Raw genomic sequence first — 25,851 nt, 5'->3', positions numbered from 1 at the left:
TAAGAACATAAAATAAATAAAAATAAATAAAAACAAATAAAACAAAATAAAATAATAATAAAAACACCACATGCAGCAAATTAAAACTCAATTAAAAGCAATGTTGTAGAAGTGGGTCTTGAGCTGAGCTTTAAAAATGTCTACAGAGGCTGCCTGACGAAGGTACAGTGGGAGTTTGTTCCATGCAGACGGCCCATAGAAGCAAAAAGCTGCTTTCCCGTATTTTTTAGTTGCCATTTTTTTGGCAACCGCTGAGCAGGCCAGCAGTGGAAGACCTTAGGGGGCGGTTTGGGACATATTTAGGGAGGCAGTCATTTAGGTAGGAAGGTGCGAGGCCATTGAGAGCTTTATAGACAAGTAAAAAGAATTTTAAAATCAATCCTAAAAACAACCGGAAGCCAGTGCAGGTGATGCCAAAACTGGAGGTAATATGTTCTCTCATCTTAGTTTCTAGTAAAATTCTGGCTGCTGCATTTTGGACGAGTTGTAATCTGTCAGTTGTTTCTTAGGCAGTCCTGAATAAAGTGCATTGCAGTAGTCCAGCCGAGAGAAAACAAAGGCGTGGATTAGCGTTTTTGCATCGTCCAAGGACAGATGGGCTCTGATTCGTGCAATATTTCTAAGGTGAAAAAAGGCAATCTTGGTAACATGATTAATGTGAGAACTAAAGTTCAATTCAGAATCAATAAAGGTCCTTTCAGACAGGCATCGATCAACACAGACGTTGTCACCTGGATCAACGACAGGTCTGCTCCAGGTCTGCTCATGAGGGGCGCGACAATGCAAGCGTTAGAAAAAAGAATCACACCGTGTGAACCGAGTGGTGCAACCCCCCCCCCCCCCCCCCACCAAATACCTCAAAAGTGTACTAAAGTGCAGTACTTAAGTAAATGTACTTAGTTACTTTCCACCAGCTGCACATTCACAATGCACTCATTGTGAGCTTGTAGCTCTGCTATTCTGAAGCTGTTCTCGCCGCTTGCGGGAGACAGAGTATAAATTAGGAGAGACAAGTAACTGAGGTCAAAGAGATGGCAGCCATGCCAGACATTCTAACTCAGATCCAGGAGCATATATGTACTACGTCCCAAACTCTTCTCCCTTCTGCTCCAAAACTATGGAATGCACTCCGCCGTAGTCTGTAAACCCATCTCTTTAGACTCCACCTTAGCCCGTAGCACTTGCCGTAGCACCTGCCCTAGCCTCGACAACCTTACAGGTGTATGGATAAGCTCAACTTATGTAACACATGCCAATACATTACACTAGAAACGCAGACCAGGTGCCAGCAAAAAGTAATAAAAGAAAATATTTTTTTTTCTTTCTTTTTTAACGTAAAATTACGTCTTGGCACAGGGGGTTATAGTGCTTAAAACGAACCCGACGTTTCCTGGCTTGGATTGGGTTAAATAGCATTTTATGTAGCACTCTATAGGTTAGGTAAGGTACTAGCTTACGTATGATTCATGATGATTTTTATGTATTTGATGTATTACCATGTTTTTTGTTCTTGCTTACTGAAAATAGCTCTGGATTAAGAACATCTGGCAAATGCCTAGATTGTAAAATTGTAATGTACCCTGTGCACCAACTGGCTGAGCCACTGCATGTCCCAACTGTTATTTGAACCCAAATCCCATCCTTAATTATTTGAGGACATACTAAACATGACTTTGCAGTGTTTCTTTTATCTTGAATTGTAAAGCTCACGCTGTGCTGTATTCCATATTGGGACCGTGGAGATCTCAGTGGACTATAAAGTGTGCTTTCTGTAGTTCCAGTCAGACCAGTCCCATGCCCTATCTGCTGCCCCGAGGGTGTCTCTGGTCAGGACTATATACAAGATCATCTGTCTTCCAAGGGGTCATCAATTGTCCATACACGCCTTACACGGACAAACATTGTCCGTGGCAAAGACTTGGTCTTGTCCGTGAAAAAATTTGATTTTCTTTTTTACACACCATTATAATGTTCTTATTTTGATCAGGAGACCAATTATTGAATGTCGAATGTCGAATGTCCTTCAGATTTCTTCAGAATACATGACACTGATTTTCTAAAACACTTTGGCATATTAGGAGTCCAACTAGGTACTTGAATGTTTATTTGCAAGGAACCTCATAACTCTGTGATTGATTCGGGCCTATAGCTCTTTGTGTGTGTTTCTTGTAATATAATTTTCCACTCATTTTGTATGTCCCTGACAAAAATGGAATTTGAACAACCACCATAAGTTAGCATCGAGATGACCCCTGGTCTTCCCTGACCACTCGGTACAGCTGATTGACTTGGTGATTGAGGTCAGCTGAAGGAGCCCTGTGGCTGCATTCTCATGCGTGAACTCTGTCCACACATTGACCTCAAAAAGTACCAAAGTCCAAAGTCCTGATGTCACTCGTTCATCCTGGGGCATGGACGTTTTTCTCTATGGAGAACAACATGGAGTCATCTTAAAATCATCTCATAATAATCATTGTGGTTAAATAAATAAATAAACTGTCTCTGCGATATTTTTGGGGGGTGGCTCTGTAGTCTGTATCGTTTACGACAGTCCGTCACTCATCATTTGATACAGTCTGTTACTGGTGAAATTTTAACTAATTCAGCTACATTAACATTAGCGTTTTCTTGCTGTCAGTTGATTCTTGATATGCCTATGAGTAACTGCCAGGATCATATGTTTATTTTTGGAACACAGTTCTTATTTGATGCAATACTAGTAAGACACTGGCCCTGAGGGCGAGAAGTGACCTCGCCCTAAAGGGCACGCATCGCCTTGTTGACGGGCGAGCGCTGGCGCTTTGGCACTGGGGGTCAATTCTGTCATTATTGACTGTACAGGTTTGATGAGGTCAGATCAACATATGGAATGTCAGAACAGGTCAACTACATACAGTATATGGAGACATAAGGTTGGTAGCAGGGAGATTCTCTTGAGTGTACAGGGTTTGATGAGGGCCCAGGTAGGGCCGGACCTTAATTTCCGGGCCTGTTGAGAACTCTAGTTTTTGGTTGCACTAATAACTTTGGGGCAGGCCCGTCTAGAGTGTGAATGGACAGATATCAGTCAAAAGGGAGACATTGAAGACATATATCCATATATGGATCTAAGGGTTTGAGGTCAGATGTAGAGTTGCTGGCCAATATTGATGAGATCAGGGATCTCCATACAGTATATGGGCTTAACTGCGACAGCAGATCACATTTACTACGACATCAGGGTCTCCACATCCCCATCTCTGATGATGTCATATGATGTCACGAGACCTGGGCACCACACACTGGTGCCTGACACACTGCCGGGAAATGCACGATTCCATAGTTAACTGCGGTCGCAATAAAGAGCGTCTATGGGAATTCAGAATGGGGGGGGGGGAACGACCAGGTAGAATAATAAATTACGTCAGACTTCTGTTAAACTTTACTGATTCACCTTAGCGGGGGGGGGGGGGGGGGGGGGGGGGGGGATCTGGACTATGCTCGACTGGACATGTAATTGCACTTTTTGAAACGCACAACAGCACTTTACAAAACTGTGCTGGTAACTTTTTTTAAAGGATTGCACCATGCACTTTATCTATTTTTTATCTATTTATTTATCTATTTATCTTTATCTATTTATTTTGTGTTGTGTTGGTAACTTTTTAACTTTGGGAACCACTGGTTTAGAGCATAGAGTACTGAAATCCTAATCTCTCAAGACAGACTCAGATAAAATAAATAAAAATCATTTGGCCGACAGCTCCCAATTGACGTTTGTTCTCCTGTTAGCGTCTGTAACAAGGACCATGGACTCTCTCTTGGTCTGTGACCGTCTCTAGAGTTATTGAAAATCAAGACTTAATTCTTCTGTGGGCTGTTTGGTGGAATGTGGCCAGGATGAACAAACTTTGCTCCCCCATACTTAGTGGACATCGCCGCTTATACCTGTTGCATGCTAAGACCCGTCTAGCACACTTTGGAAGACAATTTTGGCCAATTAGAATGGAATGATGACAAATCTGACCGATGCATCTTGATCACATGACTTGGACAATGACGTCTGTCGGAGTGGCCTATGAGTTGCGTCCTGATCCAAGGAATCCAAAATATTTTGCTTAGTAAGGTTCAAATCAAGAGTTACATATGCCAGGGGGTGCAGGCAGCGCAGCATGGAAATTGTCAATTCAACACCAGCACATCTCACCATTTTAGTGCTCTTTCAGCAGCGTTTGTTTTTGTGGTGCTCTTGTGCCAATAGTTAAGTCTTCATTCACTTTCTCCGTCGTTTAGTGCCCCTGTAATAGGATTTTGAAGATGAGAATACTATTCACCTGTTGGTTGTCTGTCAGATGACCTATTCTTACATAAGACCCATGTTTGACCATGTCCACTGACCACTGACCACACCTCCAATGTATTATCTGCTCTCATTGTGTATAAGAGAGAAAAATGTAAAGGGTTCAAGGCACTAAACAACTCATTTTCGTCATAGTTTTTAGTCGACAAAATCAACACTGGTGCCCTGATATGCTGCAGCACATATACACCCTTCCATTATAAGCCATCACTGCACACGTTAATTTCCCCTTGTCTTCTTGTCTCTTTCAATGTAGCAGTTATAATCATCAGAAGAGAACAAAATGTTTTATTTTCTAAAATGAAATAAAAACACTAATTGGGTCATTACGTGGCCAATGGGAATAGCTGTAGGGGAAGGATATTTAAACACCATTGCATGCACACTGCCCCTAGAGTGTAGTGTAGCAGCCTGTCCTTCCCATTCCCAGTGGTGTAAATTACATTTTACTCCATTGCTGTACTTAAGTACAATTTTGAGGTGTTTGTACTTCATTTGGGTATTTCCAATTTCCAATACTTTTACTGATCTACTCCGCTACATCTCAGAGCCAACATTTGCACTTTTACTCCACTACATTTTATTTGAAAACGTTAGTTACTTTGGAGATTTTAATTTTGATTAGAAAACATACATTAGCCACTTCAGCCCTAATATACATTTCGGCCATTTGAAAATAGCAGATGTACAAGCCCACAATGCCCCCCCCGACCAAAAAAATAAAATAAAATAAAAGATAAGCTTCTAGATTAGGACCCTCCTCAGGCTGCGTGGGTAACTGAGCAATGCATGATGTGATGCAGTGGTACTCACATTTTTTCAATGTATCAACACGGCAATATAGCCTATAGAAATACTCTGTTGGTATCAAAATGTACTTCAAGTGCCAATGAAAAGTCGAATATTTTCCAAGTTAAAAAGATATAAAAAAAAAAAAAGAATGGCAGATCTACAATCACACAGCATTGTGCGCTTTAGAACTTGTAGATTGGCTATTTTCCCAATGGGCTGAAGTGGGTAATACTCTATTTTTTACAGTCTATGGTAATACTTCAAAATCTAGTTAACTAGTATAAGTACAGTTTTCAAATAATTGTAGTGGAGCAAAAGTACAATATTTGCCTGGCTCTGAGATAGTGGATTAGAAGTAAAAGTAGCCTACTTAAAAACGGAAATACTCCAGTGATAGTAAGAAAAAAAAGAAAAACTCAATTGAGTATTTGAGTACATGTAGGCCTACAGTACAACCCTGATGTGAGGATACAGCTAGTTTCACAACATTGTTTTTGCTGAAAGAGAGAAGGGGGGGGGGTTGCTGAGAGAGACAAGGGGGGGTGTACTGTTTGTGTGTGTGTGTGTGTGTGTGTGTGTGTGTGTGTGTGCATGCGTGTGGTGGAGGGGGAGGGGGTGTAGTGAGATGCGATGCAGGGGAGGGGCTTGTATCAGGTTGCTGCAGCTTCACTGCTGCCAACTTCATCCTCCAGAGAAGAAGTAAAGTTGGTGACAGAACTTAAGTGACAGGCAGACTGAGGCTAGTGTTTGTCGATGTCGAGCAACTTTTGGCTCTTTTCATTATACATTTTGCGAAAGACGCGCGTTATTTTGTTGATGCTTCATTTGTAAAAAAAGAAAAAAGAAAGATCGAGTGAATATTAATCATGACATCGGAATTATCATCATACCGGAGTCCGACTTTAGGGCTGATGTTGGTGTGTTGGTTATGCGCTGCTCTGCCGCTCATTTCTGGAGGTAAGTGCAGCCGCAAGATCTCTCTGTGTGTGTGTGTGTGTGTGTGTGTGTGTGTGTGTGTGTGTGTGTGTGTGTGTGTGTGTGTGTGTGTGTGTGAGAGAGTGTGTGTGTGTTTGTTGGCGTGCTGTCCGACTGCTCGGGCGAGTGCGAGCTTGTTGACTTAATTTGTCTACAAAGTTTTTCTTTTCCAAAACAAAATCACTGACACTGCAGGCTATGCTGAGTTGTTGCTGATTTTTTCGTTTACATTTATTTTCGATGGTTTCCTTGCAAGTTAAAGCCAACAAACCTCATTAGCGTCATACATCAGAATCACTATTTAACGCCGATAATGTATTAATTTGTTTTTACTGCACCGGCGCCAATTCCTCGACTAAAATATATAAACTAGTTCAAGGGGACGTGCAGCCAGAGCAGGAAAGAAAATAGTTGTCATTTTTAATGTGCGGTTAGGGTTACTGGTTTGTGTCGCGATGTTTTCCGATCACTGTTGTTGTTTAGGTTGAGACAGAACATCTGGCTGGAGACGAGTGTGTTTTAATCTCCCAGCCTTCCCTCCCTCCCCGGGCCGGTCCCACCGGCCGCAGGGGAGACAAGCAGCTGTTCCCCACGTCCGTCCACTCGCGGAGACTATAGTGCTTCACTTCAAACGCCACTCAAATCCCCACACAGCCACAGGTTATCAGTTTTCGCCCTTTTTAGTATTTGGCCTATTTTAGCTAGATCAACTCGCGGTATAATCACAAAAAGGGCCTCGCGGAATCGCTACTATAAATGAAGACTTGTTGCTCGGCGTATTAGTGTGTAGTTTACAACTATGTATGACGCGCTTGTAGCCTAGTAACAACACAATGATTGGGGGGAGCAATCGGCCAAGACGAGAAATGTCTGCAATCCCCCCATTAATCGGTTAGCCTGGGTTCTAAAATGTCCCTTTCAGTCAGACGCTGAACTGAATGCAAAATTGTTGTGCGTCTCCGTCGCATCCCTGCTGTCTCACTTTGGTTCAGGTTTAATAGTCCTGTGCGGTGCACACATTATCGACTATTGTGTGGGTTTAGTGTAGCCTACCACTTAATTATGTCCTGTGCTGCCCAGCCTGTGTCATGTAATCATTATCAATTGGGCACACTACTAGAGTATGACCTCTCAAACGTTTTCATGTCAACGAGAACGACCCCCAAATTAATATGTATTTGGCCACGGAACCCCATCTGAAAAGATTTTGTGTCAGGAAGGACACAAGATTTGTAAAAAATGAAAAAAAAATCTACATGCAATGTGTTTGAGCATGTAGATTAGCTATTTTTAATTCGCTAATTAAGTAAAAGTGTTGTGTAAACCCCCTGTAAACCCCCTGGAACCGCTCAAGGACCCCTGGGGGTCCCCGGACCCCACTTTGAGACCCACTTAGGTTAGTTCTGCCAAATTCAGAATGCTGAGACAACCCTGATGTGACATGGGAAGTCATTGTGTGTGAGTGTGTGTGTGTGCGGGTGTGTGTGTGTGCGCGTGCATGCTTTTGTGCATGTGGGTGTGTGAGAGACGGAAGACAATTGAGGGAGGGGAAGCCCCTGTTCCTTTGGGATATTTTTTCTATGGTCGCCTATTGTGTTTATAATCAGCCTTATATTTGATGTGCTTGATATGCTGTGGTCTAATATCAATCTAATGGATAAGAATCTGTCACTGAGCCTACCACCAGTGTTGTTTTTGGCAGCAAAGTTTGATTTTAGTTTTAGTCATAGTCTCTTGAATAGTTTTCATTTTAGTCACCTGGAATGTTTTAGTGTTAGTCTAGTTTTAGTCAACTAAATATCATAAGATTTTAATCAACTGTAGATTTAGTCGACTAAAATGTATTTTGGCAGGCTGTAATGCCGTCGTAATGACTGTTTTTACACTTGCTGAAAATAGCAGATCTACAAGCTCACGCAATGTGAACTTGTAGATCGGCTATTTTCAGCATGCAACCAATTATAAAATTACTTATACTGGATCTCTTGTCCACTAGTCCATTCCTAACATTTTAGTCTAGTTTTTATTTGTTTGACGAAATTGTTAGTATATTTAGTTTTAGTCATCATAGCTTAGATTTCATTTAGTTTCCATTTAGTTTTCGTCAGTGAAAAAAGGTAGTCGACGAACATTTTTCGTCTTAGTTTTAGTTGACGAAATCGATCAACATTGTGACCCACCCACAGCCTTGGACACTGAAATTAGTCGTGTCAGTACTGTCGAACCAGTGCATCATGACCATAGCCACAGAACATACATTTACTTAATGCTATATTAATATTATTATTACAATACGGCCATTCTGTGTTCAATATCATTCAGAATCAGCGTTATTGTCACATCACAGTTTTCCAACAGTCTACGCTTTGAGACAAACCACTTCCTTTCTGTTGTGAGTGTTCTTACTAAACTGTTGAACCTATATTGCAGCAACGTTGTACCACCGAGACAGTTTTAAATGTTTAGGGATATTTAGGCCATTTGTTTGAAAGGTTAAAGGGATGTGCCTTTAAAAAAAAGGGGGCACTTTGTAATACATGTGCTAATTAACTAATCTTAACATACAAATCATTCTCTTCAAAATCATTTGAGGAGAAACAAAAAAAGGTGTAAAAGTTTATAAGTATACTCTTATCTTGATCTCTCTTTATCCCGGAGGTGGTGCACTGACCCCTAACAACTTCCTTTTTTTTGCTAACTGACTAATGGCCCCACAGATACCAGAAACTTCCACTGAAACCGTGTGTGTGTGTGTGTGTGTGTGTGTGTGTGTGTGTGTGTGTGTGTGTGCATGCGTGCAGAGGCTAATCTGGGATACTCCCACTGGTTTCATTAACACCCAGTAATGGGTTAGCTAATGATTGTCATCGCAGGAGGTGACAATTGGGCTATGGAGAGAGGGCACTTGTGTAAACACAGTGATATTATAATGACTCTGGCGCATACAGGCTCCACCAGTGGCTAGGCAAAAATAATAATCACGCTTAAGTAACTGTACTCGTTCACAATGGTGTTCCTATTTTGGGCACGTCATTATTGTCAAAAGTGTTACTGTGTGTGTGTGTGTGTGTGTGTGTGTGTGTGTGTGTGTGTGTGTGTGTGTGTGTGTGTCCAATGTAAAATGTGTGCTATTTGCATTTATTTTAAAGGTATTACACTAGAGGGACCACAGCCAGAGGCTATGGCTGTGTAAAGGAACCTTTGCATGGAAACGTTTGGGAACCCTGTTAATAATAATACTCATAATAATCATAATACTAATGCAATTGACACCACTGCCACTGTACAGAGTCATAAATGTTATTCCATTGCAGAGAAGAACTATTTAACGCCAAAGAGCTAATACAAGTTAAAATTGTTTCAAACAGGCTACATAGCTGTAGCAACTAAGGCTGTGTGTTGAGAGAGAGAGAGAGAGAGAGAGAGAGAGAGAGCTGTCAATGAGAAACAAGTCCTAAAACAGGTGGTGTTCTGAGGTTAAAAACAATAGAGGGCCTGTGTCCGGGCCCTGAGGGACTATCAGGCTCCTGAGAATTGAGATCAGAAGGGCATCAACTTAATCTAGAATAGAGCCAAGACATATAGATGTCTTGTTTACCCTGGCGTAGGGCCAGACATACTCAATTTGAGAACATGTATAAAAATAAAAATAAACTTACAAACCCACAAAAAAACTTTCGTCTTTCCCCTGCTTTCGTCACAAGCAGGGGGAGGGGAGTGGAAACGGGAACACAGTAATATCCCCAAATTTAACTCTGAGAGTGTCAAAAAATTAGCAAAATTGTTGCATGCAAGGAAAGCTGGGAGGGTGGGTGTGAAACAGGAGAGGAGGCCTTCTATTGTTCCCACCTGCTATTGTACGTATGCGCACGCACACACACGTCTCTCACACACACACGGCACACACGCACCCACAGGGGCAACAGTCTCAGTTTAATTCACTCCATGGTTTTCCTATTGCTCTTCCTGACACATAATGGTTAGTAGTGTCTCGCTCTCCACGCACGCACGCACGGTCGCACAGTACACAGGATGTACATAAGACCTCCACGTCAAACAGCCAGCCAAGGTCATTGACTCCTGTTAGCTACTGTATTTCCTACCAAGCAGCTTTGAGGGAAAACTCTTAAAGCCAGTGTTGACTTTTAGTGCGGAAACAAAATGATTGGCTTTTCCTCTGTTTAGCTTATTAAAAAGGGTCCCTCAGGCCTGCTTTCCTGCCCCCCAGAGGAGGATAATGGTAGTGCAAGCACAAAGAGGTTTACATGCAGTGTTGATTTTGACAGTTTTTGATTTCAGTTTTTTTGTATGAATTTTGTTGCAATGTTGTTTGTCACAGACCAGGGATATACGTCGGAAGACTGTATTGTGTTTTTTATCCTTGACGCTTCTCAGATGAACATGATGTAACTTTTTTTCTTGCTTGATGTCTAATAAAATAAAATAAAATCTGATTAGTAGTCATGGTCTTTTGAATACCGGTAGTTTAATAATTTAGTTTTAGTCACATTTTAATCACCAGGAATGTTTTAGGGTTAGTCTAGTTTTAGTCGACTAAATATCATAAAAGTTTAGTCGACTAACTACAGTTGATTTAGTTCACAAACATTTATTTTGGCACGCCTTATTGCCGTCTTAATGGCTGATTTTACACATGCAACCAAGTGTAAAATGACTTATACTGGATCTCGTCCACTAGTCACTTCCTAACATTTTAGTCTAGTTTTTATTTGCTGATGTAATTGTCAATATATTTTGTCTTAGTTTTAGTCATCACAGTTTGGTTTTCATTTAGTTTCCATTTAGTTTCCGTCAGTGAAAAAAGGTAGTCGACGAACATTTTTCGTCATTGTATTAGTCGTCAAAATCGACACTTGTTTGCATGGGTTGCAAGACAGGAAAGCGCGTTGTTGTTGAGTTGAGGAGAGGGAGTCCGTGTTTGCGTGCCCGTGCCTACTGTACTGTACATGTGCAGGAAGGAAGCCCGGCCTTCAAATCCTTGTTTCGAGCCAGAAAGCCTCCTGAAGCCCACATATGCCACATATCCATCTACACAAGCCCACATAAGCCCACTTGCACGCACACATGTGCAGACTGCAGATGCACATGCACTGTATGCACACACAGCTGTGGACACACATATACCACTGACTGCACTAGCATTTCTATGACCATAAACCTCCAGTACATAAAACCAAACAGAAAATGGTTACACAATGGACAGCCAAGAGTTATTATAAACAGAGTGGTATTGGGTCTTTACTGTATGTATGTACTGTAGGCCTACTGTATATAACGGGCCTAATAACGAGTGTCTAGCCTGCGTGTATATAGGGCTGCACTGCATAGTAGTAAGCTCTCCGATCTCCGCCAGCCTCATAATTGTCTGCCGATGTTTAGAAAATAGCTTCAGCATGCTCAGCCCGGGGCCACGTCTCTGCTGTTATGTTACTGCATTTTCTTCTGTTGCCTCTCGTCGTCATGTCGTAAAAGTTCAGATCTGTCGTTATTTTCTCAAGCGATTCAGTGTGCTGTACACATCACAGAGATGATCGAGGGCCGTTCTCATTCATGTGTTTCCTTTTGCATGAAAAAAATATAATAGGCCTAACTGTATAATTGGGGTGCAATCGATTATAACATAATAATAGAGTTTTGCATGTATGCTCACATTAAAGACAAATATAGCAGATCTACAAGCTCATAGCGCGACACTCAGTGCCAAGCTATGATGTTGTAGATCTACTATTTTTCAACGGCTAAAGTTTAAAATAATGGTTTCCACTCAAAATCAAATTAAGCGTTATTTATATAGCACATTTAAAACAATCGAGATTGACCAAAGTGCTTTACACAATAAAATCTAGAAACAGTTATGCATACAAAAACATCAAACAAGTATGGATGTGTTTTGTGCACCCTCATAACCAGAAATGAAACAGTGATCAGTTCAATGGACTGATCACTTTTAATATAAAAAGGGAGGCTATTCCAGAGAATGGGTGCTGCAACAGCGAAGGCACCATTACCTCTGGATGTTAGATTGGATGGGGGAACAGTCAAAAGCAGCTGGCCGGCAGACCTCAAAGGTCTAGCAATCTAGCTGGAGTATAATCATCCAAGAGGTCAGATAAGTATGAGGGGGCCAGCCCATGTAAAGATGTATAAACAAATAAAAGTATCTTAAAATCAATTCGAAACTTAACAGGGAGCCAGTGCAATATAGCTAAAATGGGGGTGATGTGGTCGCGTTTTCTGGTGCACGTAAGGAGGCGAGCAGCTGCATTTTGAACCAGCTGCAAGCTGGTTCAACCGGATAACAAATCGATATATAATTACAGATAAAGAATATAATTGTTATGTGCAAGCTAAACTAAAGTATACAAAATTACACATCAGCATTTTTGTGCATTCATTCAATTTCTGTACAGATAACAGCTGCAGTCATAGGCCTGTCTGTCATATGTTTTGGCTGTTTCCCGAAGGTACAGAAACGAGATGTAATGATATGGTGATGATCGTGTATCGACTATTTCTGTAATCTATGTTTTAGTAAGTTAGCCAATTAAGACCTGAGACTTCTAAATCCTGACAGCTTTCTGAAAAACCTATGTTTCTATATCAGTGGTGCTATTTCATGTCAAGGAGCCATTGTATGTAATTGGTCACGGTCTCCCATCTGTAAATATGTTGTTCCAGCCAAGATATGAGTTTAAAACGTATATTCGAAGATTTGCGCCACATTTTCATGATTTTTCAAAAGTAGCAGCTTGTAGATCTGCTATACAGGATGTGGTCCAGTGTTGTGTGTACGGAAAGTGTCTGTGACATGGCTGTTTCCTGAAGGTGCAGACATGAAGATGTAGTGATATGGTGATGATCGTGTTATTCTATTCTACATTGAAAATGTACTCCGAATTGAAATAAAGGTTATGATGATGATGATGGTGTATCGACCATTTCTGTAATCTATGTCTTGGTACGTTACAGCAGCCCAGAGACCTTTTAGTGCCCGTCAAATCTGGGTCATTGATTTATATCTCCGACGCCGTTAAAATGGACCCATAAGGGTCTTATCTCCAAGTGATAAATCAACACTCTGGATTTTTACTGTGTAGATACTGTACCTCTGCAAGCGTCATATCTTACAAGACTCCAAATGAAATATACAGAGATTTACCACCGTACATCAATGTCTATCGTTAACCCATTTAGACCTGACACTAGATTCTAAGAAATGTCTTCTAAATCATGACATGTCATCAGTGGTGCTCAAACTGTTTCATATCAAGGAGCCCCAGAATGATATGTACATTTGTATTTGGCCGTCTATCCCCATCTGAAAATATGTTGTTCCAGGGACCCCCCCCCCCCACAAAGCAATACAGCCTCATCAATGTTGGTGTTGTAACTTTATATATTGTCAATTACTTTTTTTGATTGATTGATTGAAATATTTATTAACAGTTTATAGAATTACAGTACATTTCAAGCACAAACTCAATACAAAGACTTCCATGAGAGGGGAGAGGTGGTGGAGTTAATTTGCTTTAGCAGACAGTTTGAGGGTCCAATGGAGTTAAGAGGTTTTGTCCAAAGCACTTTTTACTACTTTCCATTGGTTCAATATTTTCAAAACAACACAGGGTGTTCAATTCAATAGCATTGATTTATGCCAACAAAAAAAAAACGTCAAAAAATGGAGTTATGAGGTTTCCTCCCGACAGCAACCACTCAAAGATTTGAGCCACATTTTCACGATTAAAAAAAAATAGGCGATCTACAAGCTCATAGTGCAGCACTCGGTGCCTCGCTATGAGCTTGTAGATCTACTATTTTTCAACAGCTAAAGTTTAAAATAGGCTAATGGTTAAAGTGGTTAAAAGCTAAGGCGACACAGATGCGTTCCCGTGCTAAATGGGTTAAAGAGAACATTTATTAGCAGCTTAATCAATGCAATTATATAACTCTGTTCAGAACCCCCCTGCCCATTCTGCAGGATAGTTAACCCTGTAAGAGCCAGACACAGAACATATTAGTTCCCCTCCCCCACCTTTTAATGTGTTGTTGTAGGAGGCCTCTGATAAGAAATTAAATGGTTAAAAAAACATTTGGTTTAGATTCATAACGTAAGCTCACTTAGCTAGAAGTAGCCTTCTTCAGAGTGAAGAAGGCTACTGCTGAAACACGTCAGCGTTCTCAAATAAACATGAGAAATGGCATCTGAGCCAGTCTTGTGTAACCCGGGCTCAGGCCTAACTATATTGGTAAATGCTGGCCGGTACAGATATGCATTGAATCAGCACTCATTTGGGCACTTGCATTTTTTTGGGGGGTGCCCGCTTTTTCCGTTCAGTTGGTTTATGAGTCAAGTTATTTTCAAAGCTGAGCACCCACTGCCTTAAACAAAGGGCAGTTTCCAGAGGAAGCCAGCGCACCTGTTCTTTCTTTCGTAAGCTCACTTAGCATTTCTCAAGCTATCCCATGGACTTGCCCTAGAAAGGCTTTTTGTATATTGTGAGTTCATTGCAAAGATCAACAATAAGACCCATTGAGTTTGACTATGTCGATGTGGTCTTCTAATAATCGACACATACTCATTTTAAAATAGCCGAGGTCGTAATATTACAACTGAGAATTAGTTTCACTGTGGTGCCATTTCAACTAGTATATTCTGTAGTACTGTATCTATGTACCATTTCTACCAATAATAATAATATAATAATAATAAGCACAGGAAACCATCTTGACCCAAAATACGAAGCAGGAAGTATCATTATAAATCTTGCCCCAGCAGGCCACAGATAAGCTGTAGCTCAACTGCGGTGGACACAGCTGTGTCCAACTGTAACCATGGCCTCATTTTGACCACCAACTGTTGGTACCTGGAACAACATATTTTGAGATGGGCATCCGCGGCCAATTACATATAATTCCGGGGGTCCTTGACATTAAATAGTTTGAGCACCACTGATATAGAAACATAGGGTTTTTCTGAAAACTGTCATGATTTAGAAGACATTTTGTAGAATCGTGTCCTCAATGGGTCTACCACCATTTTGTGTATCCAATTGTAGCGGTCAGTCATAAGTCTTCATCCCCCCCATCCTTTTCTTTTCTCTGCAGTCCACAGCGTCGAGACGTCCCACCCCATCCACGCCTCTACACTCAGCGTCTCCACGCTGCACCTGTTCTACACCTGCCCAGAGGGCGCCTCCGTGAAGCTGGTGTGCATGCAGAAGGGCGCCGCCCTGCACCCGCGCGACGTCATCAGACACAGCTGGCTGTACACGCCGCACAGCGACCAACACTGTCACCAGAGGGTGGGTCCTCGCGGCGCTAACCTAAGCGTCTCTCACGGCGGCCATTCCGGCGGGGGCGGCGGGGTGACATACGGGTTCGAGAAGGAGCACTTCTGGGTGGACCTGCAGAACGTGACGGCGCACGACCAGGGCCGCTACTGCTGCATGTCGCTGGACTACCAGGTGGAGCGCGGCCGCGGAATCCTCCTGCAGAAACCCCACAGCCACGTGATACTGACCATCACGCCACGTAAGAACACACTGGTGTTCAGTTTGGCAGCAAATTTAGATTTTTAATTTAGTCCATGGTCTTTTGAATACAATTTAATTTAGTTTTAGTCATGTTTTAGTCGTCCGAAATGCTGTAGTGTTGGTCTAATTTTAGTCGACTAAATCTATATATTTCTTTGTCGACAAAAATGTAAAAAAAATTGTGGGCCTTGATGCCGTCGTAATGGCTGATTTTATGCTTGCTGAAAATAGCCGATTTACAAGCTATTAGATCGGCTGATCTAATAGTGAGCTTGTAGATCGGCTATTTTCATACATCATCATACATCACATTCCGTGCTCAGCCAATCAAATCATCACAAAAGTCATTCCGGTCAATCACTTTTGGCGTCTTCACTGCCCTCATTTTTTATACTCCATGTGTTCTTTGTGGAGCCAATCAAATCATCGCTATGGGGTGATCAGCCAATCACAAGCCAATGTTTGTGCGCACACAAACAGATAAAGCTGGGAAAAAAACAAAACAAAACAAGCTCACTCTACATATTAACGCTATTCATGTTTTAGATGGTAAACATTATTGGCGTGTAATTATGACAAAACCCGTGGCAAACAACAATAAATAATACTGTTATGTTATCACTTCCCAGGGAATGGATCTCTGGCCTGCACCTTCTGGGATCCCAAACCGCCTGAAGGTATGTCTGTCGCACACAATCAACACCTTCCCAAAGAAAGGGCAAAGCAGTCTTTGCATCTCTTTCTTTCTTTCTTTCTTTCTGCCTTTATTTGGCACTTCTACTGCTGTACATTCTATATCGTTCATGCTGTCGATAAGATGTTTTTATTGCTTGGTTGTCTGCTGTTTTGAACATGTCTGCAAATACATTGATGATTATTATTGTTCTGTGTGTGCGTCCCCAGGCACAGTGTCAGCCGTCCTGGCCACAGCAGCCTGCATCATGGCTCTTCTCTCTGTGCCCCTCATCCTGCTGCTGGTGTACAAGCACAGGCAGAGCACCCAGTCCAGCAGACGTAAGTTGACATGTGCATGCAACCGCACACACACAAGCTTTTGTGACAAATGTGACCAAGCGTCAACATGCAGTATTTACCCTGCAGACCGCACACACACCGACAATTATCCCCATGCATGACACAGCAAAACAGCGTTCAGGCCATTATGCCTCATTTCCACACATTTCCTGCAGAACTGCAGTGCAGGACACTTGAGATCTATGTCACACAGCGGGAAACACATCCCCACACTGGGAGCTGAAGGGTTAATTCCGCTTACGTCCGTTTCAGTTGTCTCACAATAGCCCATTTCCCTTTCCCCCCTCTCTCTCCCCAGGTGCACACGAGCTGGTGAGAATGGACAGGTGAGTGTTCCCACAGTCCGTCTGACAGCTGGCCTGGCAGACCCACCCCCAATAACAGCTGTTTGTCCACAACACATCCTCATAAAACACACCACAAAGGATATGGCTCACCATGTCATCACGATCGGTGTGTACAGTAGCTGATAGCTTGGACCTCCTGATCCACAATAAGAAAATAATAGCCAGCACTTCAAAGTCCTTCTGGTACTTTGAATTCATAGATACACAGTGCCGCGTACACAGACGCAGTTTGGAGTCAAGCCAAAGCATGTAACACATGCTGAGGAAGGCATTATACTGACTGAGTTGGCTCATTTTTATCTCTATTGTCAAAGACTGCTCCTAACACAATAACGCATGCACACACGCACACTTGCTCACAGAGCGCTGCCCTGATTTCTTAAAACGACCATACTGATGGAACTGCATGTGTAGCCATTTGGTATACTTCCAAACCATACTGCAGTTTTTGTTTTGTTTAGTTTTTCTTTTCTCTCCTTGAGGAATACATTGGTTTCCATTCATTCAGGAAGGTATGAAAATAAACTTGCAGAGACTTGAAACTATAGTATAGCTTGCGATACTGTAGGTAATCCAGCACAATGAACTGTGGGGGGTCTTTATTATCTGAAAGGTCACAAAATAGGGGAAATTGGGGTATATAAATAGAAGGAAAAAGATAATTATTTTTGGAATAATTAAATTAAATGACTGTCTGTGTGTGTGTGTGTGTGTGTGTGTGTGTGTGTGTGTGTGTGTGTGTGTGCATGTAACTGTGTGTGTCTGTGACAGTACGGCCCTGGGACACGAGAACCCTGTGTTCATGGGGGGATCCCCGCAGACTAAAAGCCGCACCGTGTCTCAGATTATGACCAGACAAGCATCGGAGACAGGCCGTCACCTCCTGTCTGAGTCAGCGACTCCCCTCTCCCCCCCTGGAGACGGAAATGTCTTCTTCCCATCGCAGGGTAGGTAAACACGCACACACGCGAACACGCGCACACACAAAAATGTTTGACTACCTTTTTGTCACTGACGAAAACTAAATGTAAACTAAATGAAAACTATAAGCTAAAGCTACTAAATATATTGACAATTTCGACATCAAGGTCCACCAAAATACATTTAAGTCGACTAAACCAACTGTATCTTATGATATTTGGTCGACTAAAACTAGACTAACACTAAGACATTCCAGGTGACAAACTAAATTAAAACTATTCAAGAGACTTGAATGCATGACCATACGTGCATGAAAATGAGGGTGGCACTTCTTTCAGAGCCTCTAGCCTGGCTTAATCCTGAGTTGCATGCGGGTGTTGCACGGCAAACACAACAGATTTACAAGCTCACAGAGCATGTAGATCGGCAATACTTTCAGTGCACGACACCCATGCAAAACTAGAGTTTAAGTCAGGAATTGCATTCTACTCTCAGCAGCAACGTCAGCTGAAACTTGAACATACTGTACGACGTCGTCCTGTCAGATCCATGGCTGGAAAAAGACCAGATTAAATGAAAAAAAATATCAATTTAAATTGATCCATAGCAAGGGGTGGAGTATGCAAGTGGAACAGTATTTTTCTTGTGTCTAAAAGTTGTTGTATGAGCGTCAATCTGACCGCACAACTACATACTCTACCGGCCGTGTGCTCCAGGTGCCTCTGAGCCCCAACGCGTCACGCTAGTAACGCCCCTGCTACTGAAACCAATCTCATTGTTTGACTTTGATGAGGGAAATTATGTTGGCATAATCTTGCTCAATTTGAAATGTAAGATTCTGTGTTACTGGTATCTATCTGGAAATGAGGCCAGTGAGATTGGGAAACACTCCATGGAATGCATTTGTTACAATGGCTCATAGATAAACAGGCTTTCAATACATTTTGTGGAAAATGGAGGCAATCCTGTTTGGAACTAAGAAGAAGCTGTCAACAATATGTGGAAAGTGTTTTGTCATGGAGTTGATATGATATCTCAGTGTCTCCTATGTAGGATTGATATTGGAACAGTCACTCTCCTGTGAATATCTAGTGTTGCTTATATAAGTGCTACAGCATACTAAAGTTCCTGTAACTTCTCGTGTCCCCATTGATTCAGTGCCATGTGCAGCTGCTCCGTTCTGCTTGGTACAGTGGTTTGACAGCTATACTGTACATCTATAGGAACAAGCTGCAGGTGTTGCAAATCATATTATTCAGTATGTATTCATCATCATCATTTTTCGACCGCGGTCGAGATCATGGATTTCACAATGCTACGCCAGACTTTCCGGTCCTTCATTGCCATCCCCAGTTCCTGCTTACTGATACATGTGTCCCTAGTGATGACATCAGGGAACGACAGTTTTCTACCTCTGGTCTGCTTTGAAGCAGGGTTCCAGAGAAGATGGGAAGATATAACTGTGTTCTTCTGGATTGGACTAGTGAAGAAACACGGTAAGGGAAGTATATTAGATTAGTCGATGGGTGGCTCTTACAAGACAGATTTTGCTCTCTCATTAGAAGGCGGGTGTAAGTGCCATCCAACCGTTTCTCTAATTTCTTTGAAAGTGTCCATGTCTCAGAGCCATATAGTAGAATCAGCTCAACGGTCGTCCTAAATATTTTTATTTTAAATGTTTATATTAAATGCGTCCCCTCGAACATGTTGGTATAGTCAGTACAGCTCAAAGTAGAGCAAAACAGAAGCTGCTGCAACACATGCACTGTAATTGCGACTGTACTGTAGGTCACACACACACACACACACACACACACACACACACACACACACACACACACACACACACACACACACACACACACACACACACACACACACACACACACACACACACACACACACACACACACACACACACACACACACACACACACACACACACACACACACACACACACACACACACACACACCTCATCTTGAACAGACATGCGGGACGATTAGTTACAGTGGGTGAGTTCAATCCAGAGTGGTTTTTTTGCGAGTGATTCCCGGGGCCGTGGGCACCTGGGCAAGACGTTCCAGACATTCCGAGGTGGATTGCTTCCTGCTAGATCAGTCTCAGCGGCACAAGGACAACAGGACAGGGGCCACGTTTAGTGAACATCATCCAACAGTGAAACTGAATTCATTCCTATCTTTGGAATGACCCAATGTCTTCCAGGCTAGAAAAGAAAGATCTGTTTGATCTAACTAACTTCTGCTATTTTCTGTATTTGCTGTAACTACATTGACATTGGATCGAAGGTTGGTATTGTGGGCATTGGATTTGGTTTGGTTTAAATGCTTCATAAGCAGAAACGGTACAGTCAAAGCTAAAAAATATATACTTTTCAGGGATATTGGGGTGCATTTTTACAGCCACAGTAGCCAGAACTATTAGTTACCATGATGTCATAAAAGGTTTTTAAAAAGTGTAATCTAACCTAATCTGAATGCTCCAAGTCTCGGTACGTCTGTATGTCTCTAATCCACGTAACTCCAGAACCGTTCGCCCGACTGACTACAAATTCGACACACGCGTCCACACCCACACAGGGAGTGCAGTGCCCCACGGTTGTCCAGAACCGCCACAAAAGGCCTCTGCCGGGCCACAAAAGGCCTCTGCCGGGCCACAAAAGGCCTCTGCCGGGCCACAAAAGGCCTCTGCCGGGCCACAAAAGGCCTCTGCCCGTTCCAAGTAGGCCCCGGCATTGGGTCCTTTAATCAATATCTTTATTACGTCATCATTGAGAGCTAGTTGTACCAGTTCTACCCTGACGTCATATGCTGCTACAATACATACGCATCAAACGGGGCATACGCAAAGTAACCACAGTATACCGCTAATCAACTTACAAATTACATATACATACAGCTAAACCTAATAATTTCAAACATTCTTTCAGAGAAACTGAGATTTGACAGTTTGCAGCAGTCGACAGTACTTGCGCGCTCTGCTTGCGCAGTAGTAGGCCATTTATGGCCTACTTGTGTGCAACGAGTGCAATTCTAGTTATTATTATTATTAGTATTATTATTATAAGCCATTTCGCAATGATGGGCTGTTAGGCTATGGCTATTAGGGGTGCTTGTCGTGGAAAGGTTTGAGAACCCCTGGATTATGTTAGTATTATGTTCATTGTTCAAACAAATAATACATCCAGGATCATAGAAAACATGTGTTCCCTTGAACAGTGTCCAAATCATACAGTCCCCGGTTCACTTCAGCTTCCCTGACCAAAAATGATACACGGCTGAACTTTAAACAAGCGGAATTTAACCAGAAAACAGTTCCCTCTTGATCTTCAAAAATGTCACAACTCTGGCCAAGGACCGCTTTGCTTGTTCTGCTTTCTTGTGGTTTTCCAGTGACTCACAACTTATTCTGAGAAATATAGAAACAGCCTACAGTATATACGAGTGTCGTGTCTGAGTAGAGTATGTAGGAGGTGCGTTTCTGTGTGTGTGTGTGTGTGTGTGTGTGTGTGTGTGAGATATATGTGCAATGATCTGTGTAGCCTATATTGCAGAAGTAGGAAGTAGAGTGTTGAAAATTCGAACTCCCTCGCAATTACGTTTCCACACGTATCAGCACATATACTCAACGCAAGACGCATCTGTGTCGCCTTATAGACTTTTAACCACTTTAACCATTATTTTAAACTTCATCTGTTGAAAAATAGCAGATCTACAAGCTCATAGTGAGGCCCTGAGTGCCACGCTACGAGCTTGTAGATCTGCTATTTTTGAAAAGTCATGTGTTCAAATCGTAGAATATATTCTTTCACAGCGAACGTTTTTAACTCAAATCTTTGCTTCTCCCTGGAACTACATATTTTCAGATGGGGGTCCGTGGCCAAATACAGATCATTCTGTGGGTCCTTGACATGGAAACGTTTGAGCACCAGTGATATGTTTTTCAGAAAACTGTCGAACTTGTAGAATCTGGTCTCAGGTCTTAATGGGTTAATAAACCATCCTTGTTTTTTTATATGCTCACAGAACCAAAACCCTTTTCCTCTTCCAGAAACCATCCTCGAGGACCCAGACTTCCTGCAGGTATAAGAACGATGCCTCTTCATCTCATCTCATCTCATCTCTCTCACCTGACCTGACTGGTAAACAGTAATGGCGGCTCTCAAGCTTCTTCTTCCCCATACAGTATACAGTCACCACAGCAGTGTCATCACTGCAGGCCTGTCTCACAATCGCCTCCAATGACAAATCCCTCGCGTGCGCTTGTTTCTGGACCGCAACAGGGAACGGAGTGTGCTTTTGTGGTGGTTCTTTTGTTTTTGTTTCTCATATTTCCTTCCACCTACAACTACAGCTGGAGGTCCTCTGGGCTCTTTTATTTGTCTGTGCATGTGTTGTATAGCTCAAGGGGAGGGAGGGCTGGGTATGTATGTTTGTGATATGCCAAATCGACTGCAGACGATGGCTTTATGGACCAACAGGTGCCCCAGTCAGTGCTTGGGATGTTCCAGGAACCACGTTGAGAGAGGGCGTATTTCCATGTGCAAAGGGTGGGCATATTAACTCATTTACCGCAAACACCCCCATCTGGTGTCTCCAGCAGCGCCAGCCAGTCATTTAACACGGCGAGACTCTTAAGTTTGAAAGCCGTTTCACTCGGAAACCCGAGACCCAGGAAGTGAATTATCGCTATGTTAACGGGTGCCGCGATTGTTATTTAATTCACCCAAAACATACATTTTATAACCAGGGGATCACATCGTTTAGAGAAATGAGGCGCAAATCAAGGTTGTATTGAGCCAAAAAGAAGAATCAGAGATATTAGGATTCTAAAGAAAACTGCGTTCCCATAGACAGCATAAGCCGGCGTAATTTACATTTTCGTTTTTTTCCCCCGGAGTGTTATGAGCGCGTACAGAACACCGTTGTGAACCGTAATCAATTCATATAAAAAAAGGCGTCAATAGGCGAGTGGCGTTTGGACCAGGAGGCGTCAACTCAAAAGGCGATCTCGGTGCTGAGTGAATTACGGGTCATGAAAATAATAATAATAAATGCTCCTCTGGGCTTCAAATGGGCCATCCTTCAGAGCACCAGGATGAGCCTTTTTTGTTTTTCTTCAACCTTTCCTCTTTCACCCCTTCCTCCCGTCGCTAAGTGCTCTGCTGCGTGACAGCAATATCAATACAGAAGACTGTAAACCAGTTGTTTTTAATGGCATGACTCTGTTCCTCTCTCCTCTGTATCACTTCCACACAAGCTGTTGGTCCTCTGTTCACTTCTGTCTTTGCTACCTCAGTTTACTGTTAAAGCTTTCACAGTAAACACAATGCACATGCTCACCCTGTCACTCACCAATTGACCGTATGCATACAACAGCCATGTTGCCAGTAAGGTTGTAAGTAGGTACTACCTGATTGTATTAAACGACGTCAAACTCACCAACATTGCAGCTGTGCGAAAAGCTTGAATTATCCTCTTTCTGCAAATCTGAAAAGCGTTTGTTTCATAGAAATCCACCGTATGTTATGAGCTACTTTCTGTCAAGAAATATCATGCAGTAAAGCAACACTACGCGACGAGCACTTCCAAACAATGCAAAGTGTTTGTTTAATCAAAAAATCCACCGTAGACATACTTTATTTTTTGATTAAACAAACACTTTGCAGATACAAAGAGGATAATTCAAGCTTTTCATACAGCTGCAATGGTTTGATATGTTGTTTAATACCATCAGATAGGACTTTTCTGTTTGGATGAATGGGCTGTCAATGGGAAATTGCACCTACAGTACCATCTTGCTGGTGAGATGGCAGCGGTGTGCATAAATTAAGGTCAATGGAATCCTGCACTTAAACCCTTACTTAGTTGACCGGAGTCCCTAAGGGATCTATACTTGGTCCACCTACTTTTTACCTCTACACCAAAACTCTTCGCAGAAAATAGCCAAACTTACAATGCATAGATCTGTTATTTTTGCCAAATGTTGGCTTTTTTTCTTCTTCTTTTTAGTTTTCTGTAATGTAAATAGTAATATAAAATACTGCTTAGGGCAGCTTTTATTCTCTTGAGTGAGGGAATCTGGCGGAACATTCATCTGGAAAAAAGCTTTATCGTTATTTGCTTCATGTAAAAAATCCAACAGAAAAAGAAAAGAAACATTTGTAATTTAATTTTTTGTCCGTTTTCTGTTTCTAATGATGCAATAATTTTGTATATTGGTATTGGTATAATTCACTATATTACATTGTAATTGAATAGGGAAATTTATATTATCCACACTTTCGCTGTGTAAATAATACCTATACTCGACGCACAGAGGAATGTATCGAACGTTGATTACCAAAGAATAGTCATATTAAAGACGACAACATAGCAGGCAAAGTGTTTTTAAAGTTATTTTTGTCTTAAGTTGACGTTTAAGGGTGTATGATGTGTATGTGATAGTGTGAACCCCACATTGCAGCAAGGTTCTCAAAGAAACGCACAGCAGGATGTGTAGCATGATGGGCAGGACAGGGTATATGTCGTTTCTCAAAGTTCTCGAACACTGCCGAGGTTACATTATATCCGTGTGTGTGTGTGTGTGTGTGTGTGTGTGTGTGTGTGTGTGTGTGTGTGTGTGTGTGTGTGCGCGTGCGTGCGTGCGTGCGTGTGTGTCAATATATACTGTACAAAGCTTGTAAAGTAAAACTGTGTTTGTCCTGTAGATTGCCACTGAATTCCTGTGTAAAAAAAAAAGAAGTCAAAATTTTCTGGTTTTCTTTAATAAAGCAAAAAAGCTCTTACACTTTGGGAGCCCCTGTGTCTCTATTCATCTACATCAGTGCACTTATCCACTGGCAGCCCTCCAAAGCTATCATGACACGAGGACACGCAGTTCTTACTGCCCCAAGGGAGCCATTTTACAGATATAACAAGGTTGTTCCGCTTGTGTGCTTCTGAAAAGAAAAGGTGGTGCACTGGAGGAACAATGTACGGCATTGAAACGATGGGGGAAATGATGAAAACAGTGTTGGCATCTTGTTTTTGTAAAAACAAAAAAAGAGATCGATCTCTTCTCATAAAACAAGATGCCAGGACTCTCTAGAGAGATAGATGAAAGACAGGCATGTCCATCTACTCTAAACCATTTAGACCATGAGGTCTGTGTCGCCTTAGCTTATTTTAAACTTTAGCTGTCGGAAAATAGCAGATCTACAAGCTTGTAGCGTGGCACCTAGTGCCGTGCTACGAGCTTGTAGATCTGCTATTTTTTGAAAAAACATGAAAATGTGTGCACATCTTTCAATATATATTCTTTCGCAGCAAACTTTTTAAACTCAAATCTTTGCTTATTGGGGGGGGGGGGGGGGGGGGTCCCTGGCTGGAACAACACATTTTCAGATGGGAGGTCTGGCTGCGGCCAAATTACAGACAATGCTGTGGGTTTTCTAAATCAGACAGTGTCAGGATTTAAGACATTTAGTAGGATCAGTTCTCAGGTCTATAAACAGGCGAACCAGGGCACTTTTAGAAGTGTTAACCACTGCTGATGAGGAACTCCTTTTTACCGTAACTCTTAAGTATGGGCAGGCGTGCCTAAAACAGGAAGCATACATATTCTTCTTCCTCTTTCTTGCGAGCATGGCCTGAACTGTGGCTTTCCTGTTTACACTGCAGTGTTTCCTGTTCCTGTATAGTTCTGATATCAGCTCAAACTGCTGCACAAACGAATGAAAGCCACTACTACTACTGGAGTGTACTGTCCCAATTCAGTGTTGATTTTGACAGCAAACTTTGATTTTATGTTTCATAGTCATAGTCACTTGAATAGTTGTCACATTTTGGTCACCCGGAATGTTTTGGTGTTAAGTCTAGTTTTAGTC

At 42.1% G+C, this 25,851-nt stretch overlaps 2 protein-coding genes across 3 annotated transcripts in view; one reads left to right on the top strand and one right to left on the bottom strand.

Annotated features, from left to right (window-relative positions):
- Positions 1-25,851, bottom strand: part of cdh23 (cadherin-related 23) — a gene marked incomplete at both ends in the record, with an annotated part of 270,347 nt that overhangs the window by 38,503 nt on the left and 205,993 nt on the right. The window lies entirely within an intron of this gene.
- Positions 5,817-24,272, top strand: vsir (V-set immunoregulatory receptor). The gene is made up of 7 exons (XM_080781929.1): positions 5,817-6,088; positions 15,233-15,658; positions 16,290-16,337; positions 16,564-16,674; positions 16,994-17,021; positions 17,814-17,989; positions 22,035-24,272. Exons 1-7 carry the CDS (start codon positions 5,998-6,000, stop codon positions 22,070-22,072), a joined length of 918 nt encoding a protein of 305 aa, XP_080638055.1. The 5' UTR covers positions 5,817-5,997; the 3' UTR covers positions 22,073-24,272.

Source organism: Protomyctophum bolini, assembly GCF_963924005.1.
Source record: "Protomyctophum bolini genome assembly, chromosome: 14".
NCBI lineage: Eukaryota > Metazoa > Chordata > Actinopteri > Myctophiformes > Myctophidae > Protomyctophum > Protomyctophum bolini.
The sequence above is the reverse complement of the archived record's forward strand: the minus strand, read 5'-3'. Positions and strand labels throughout refer to the sequence as shown.

Excerpts from the sequence above, each read along its gene's own strand:
- vsir (XM_080781929.1), top strand. The coding sequence starts at position 5,998 with ATGACATCGGAATTATCATCATACCGGAGTCCGACTTTAGGGCTGATG. Across the intron at positions 6,089-15,232 it reads TCTGCCGCTCATTTCTGGAG|TCCACAGCGTCGAGACGTCC; the intron begins GTAAGTGCAGCC and ends TTTTCTCTGCAG. Across the intron at positions 17,022-17,813 it reads GAGCTGGTGAGAATGGACAG|TACGGCCCTGGGACACGAGA; the intron begins GTGAGTGTTCCC and ends TGTCTGTGACAG.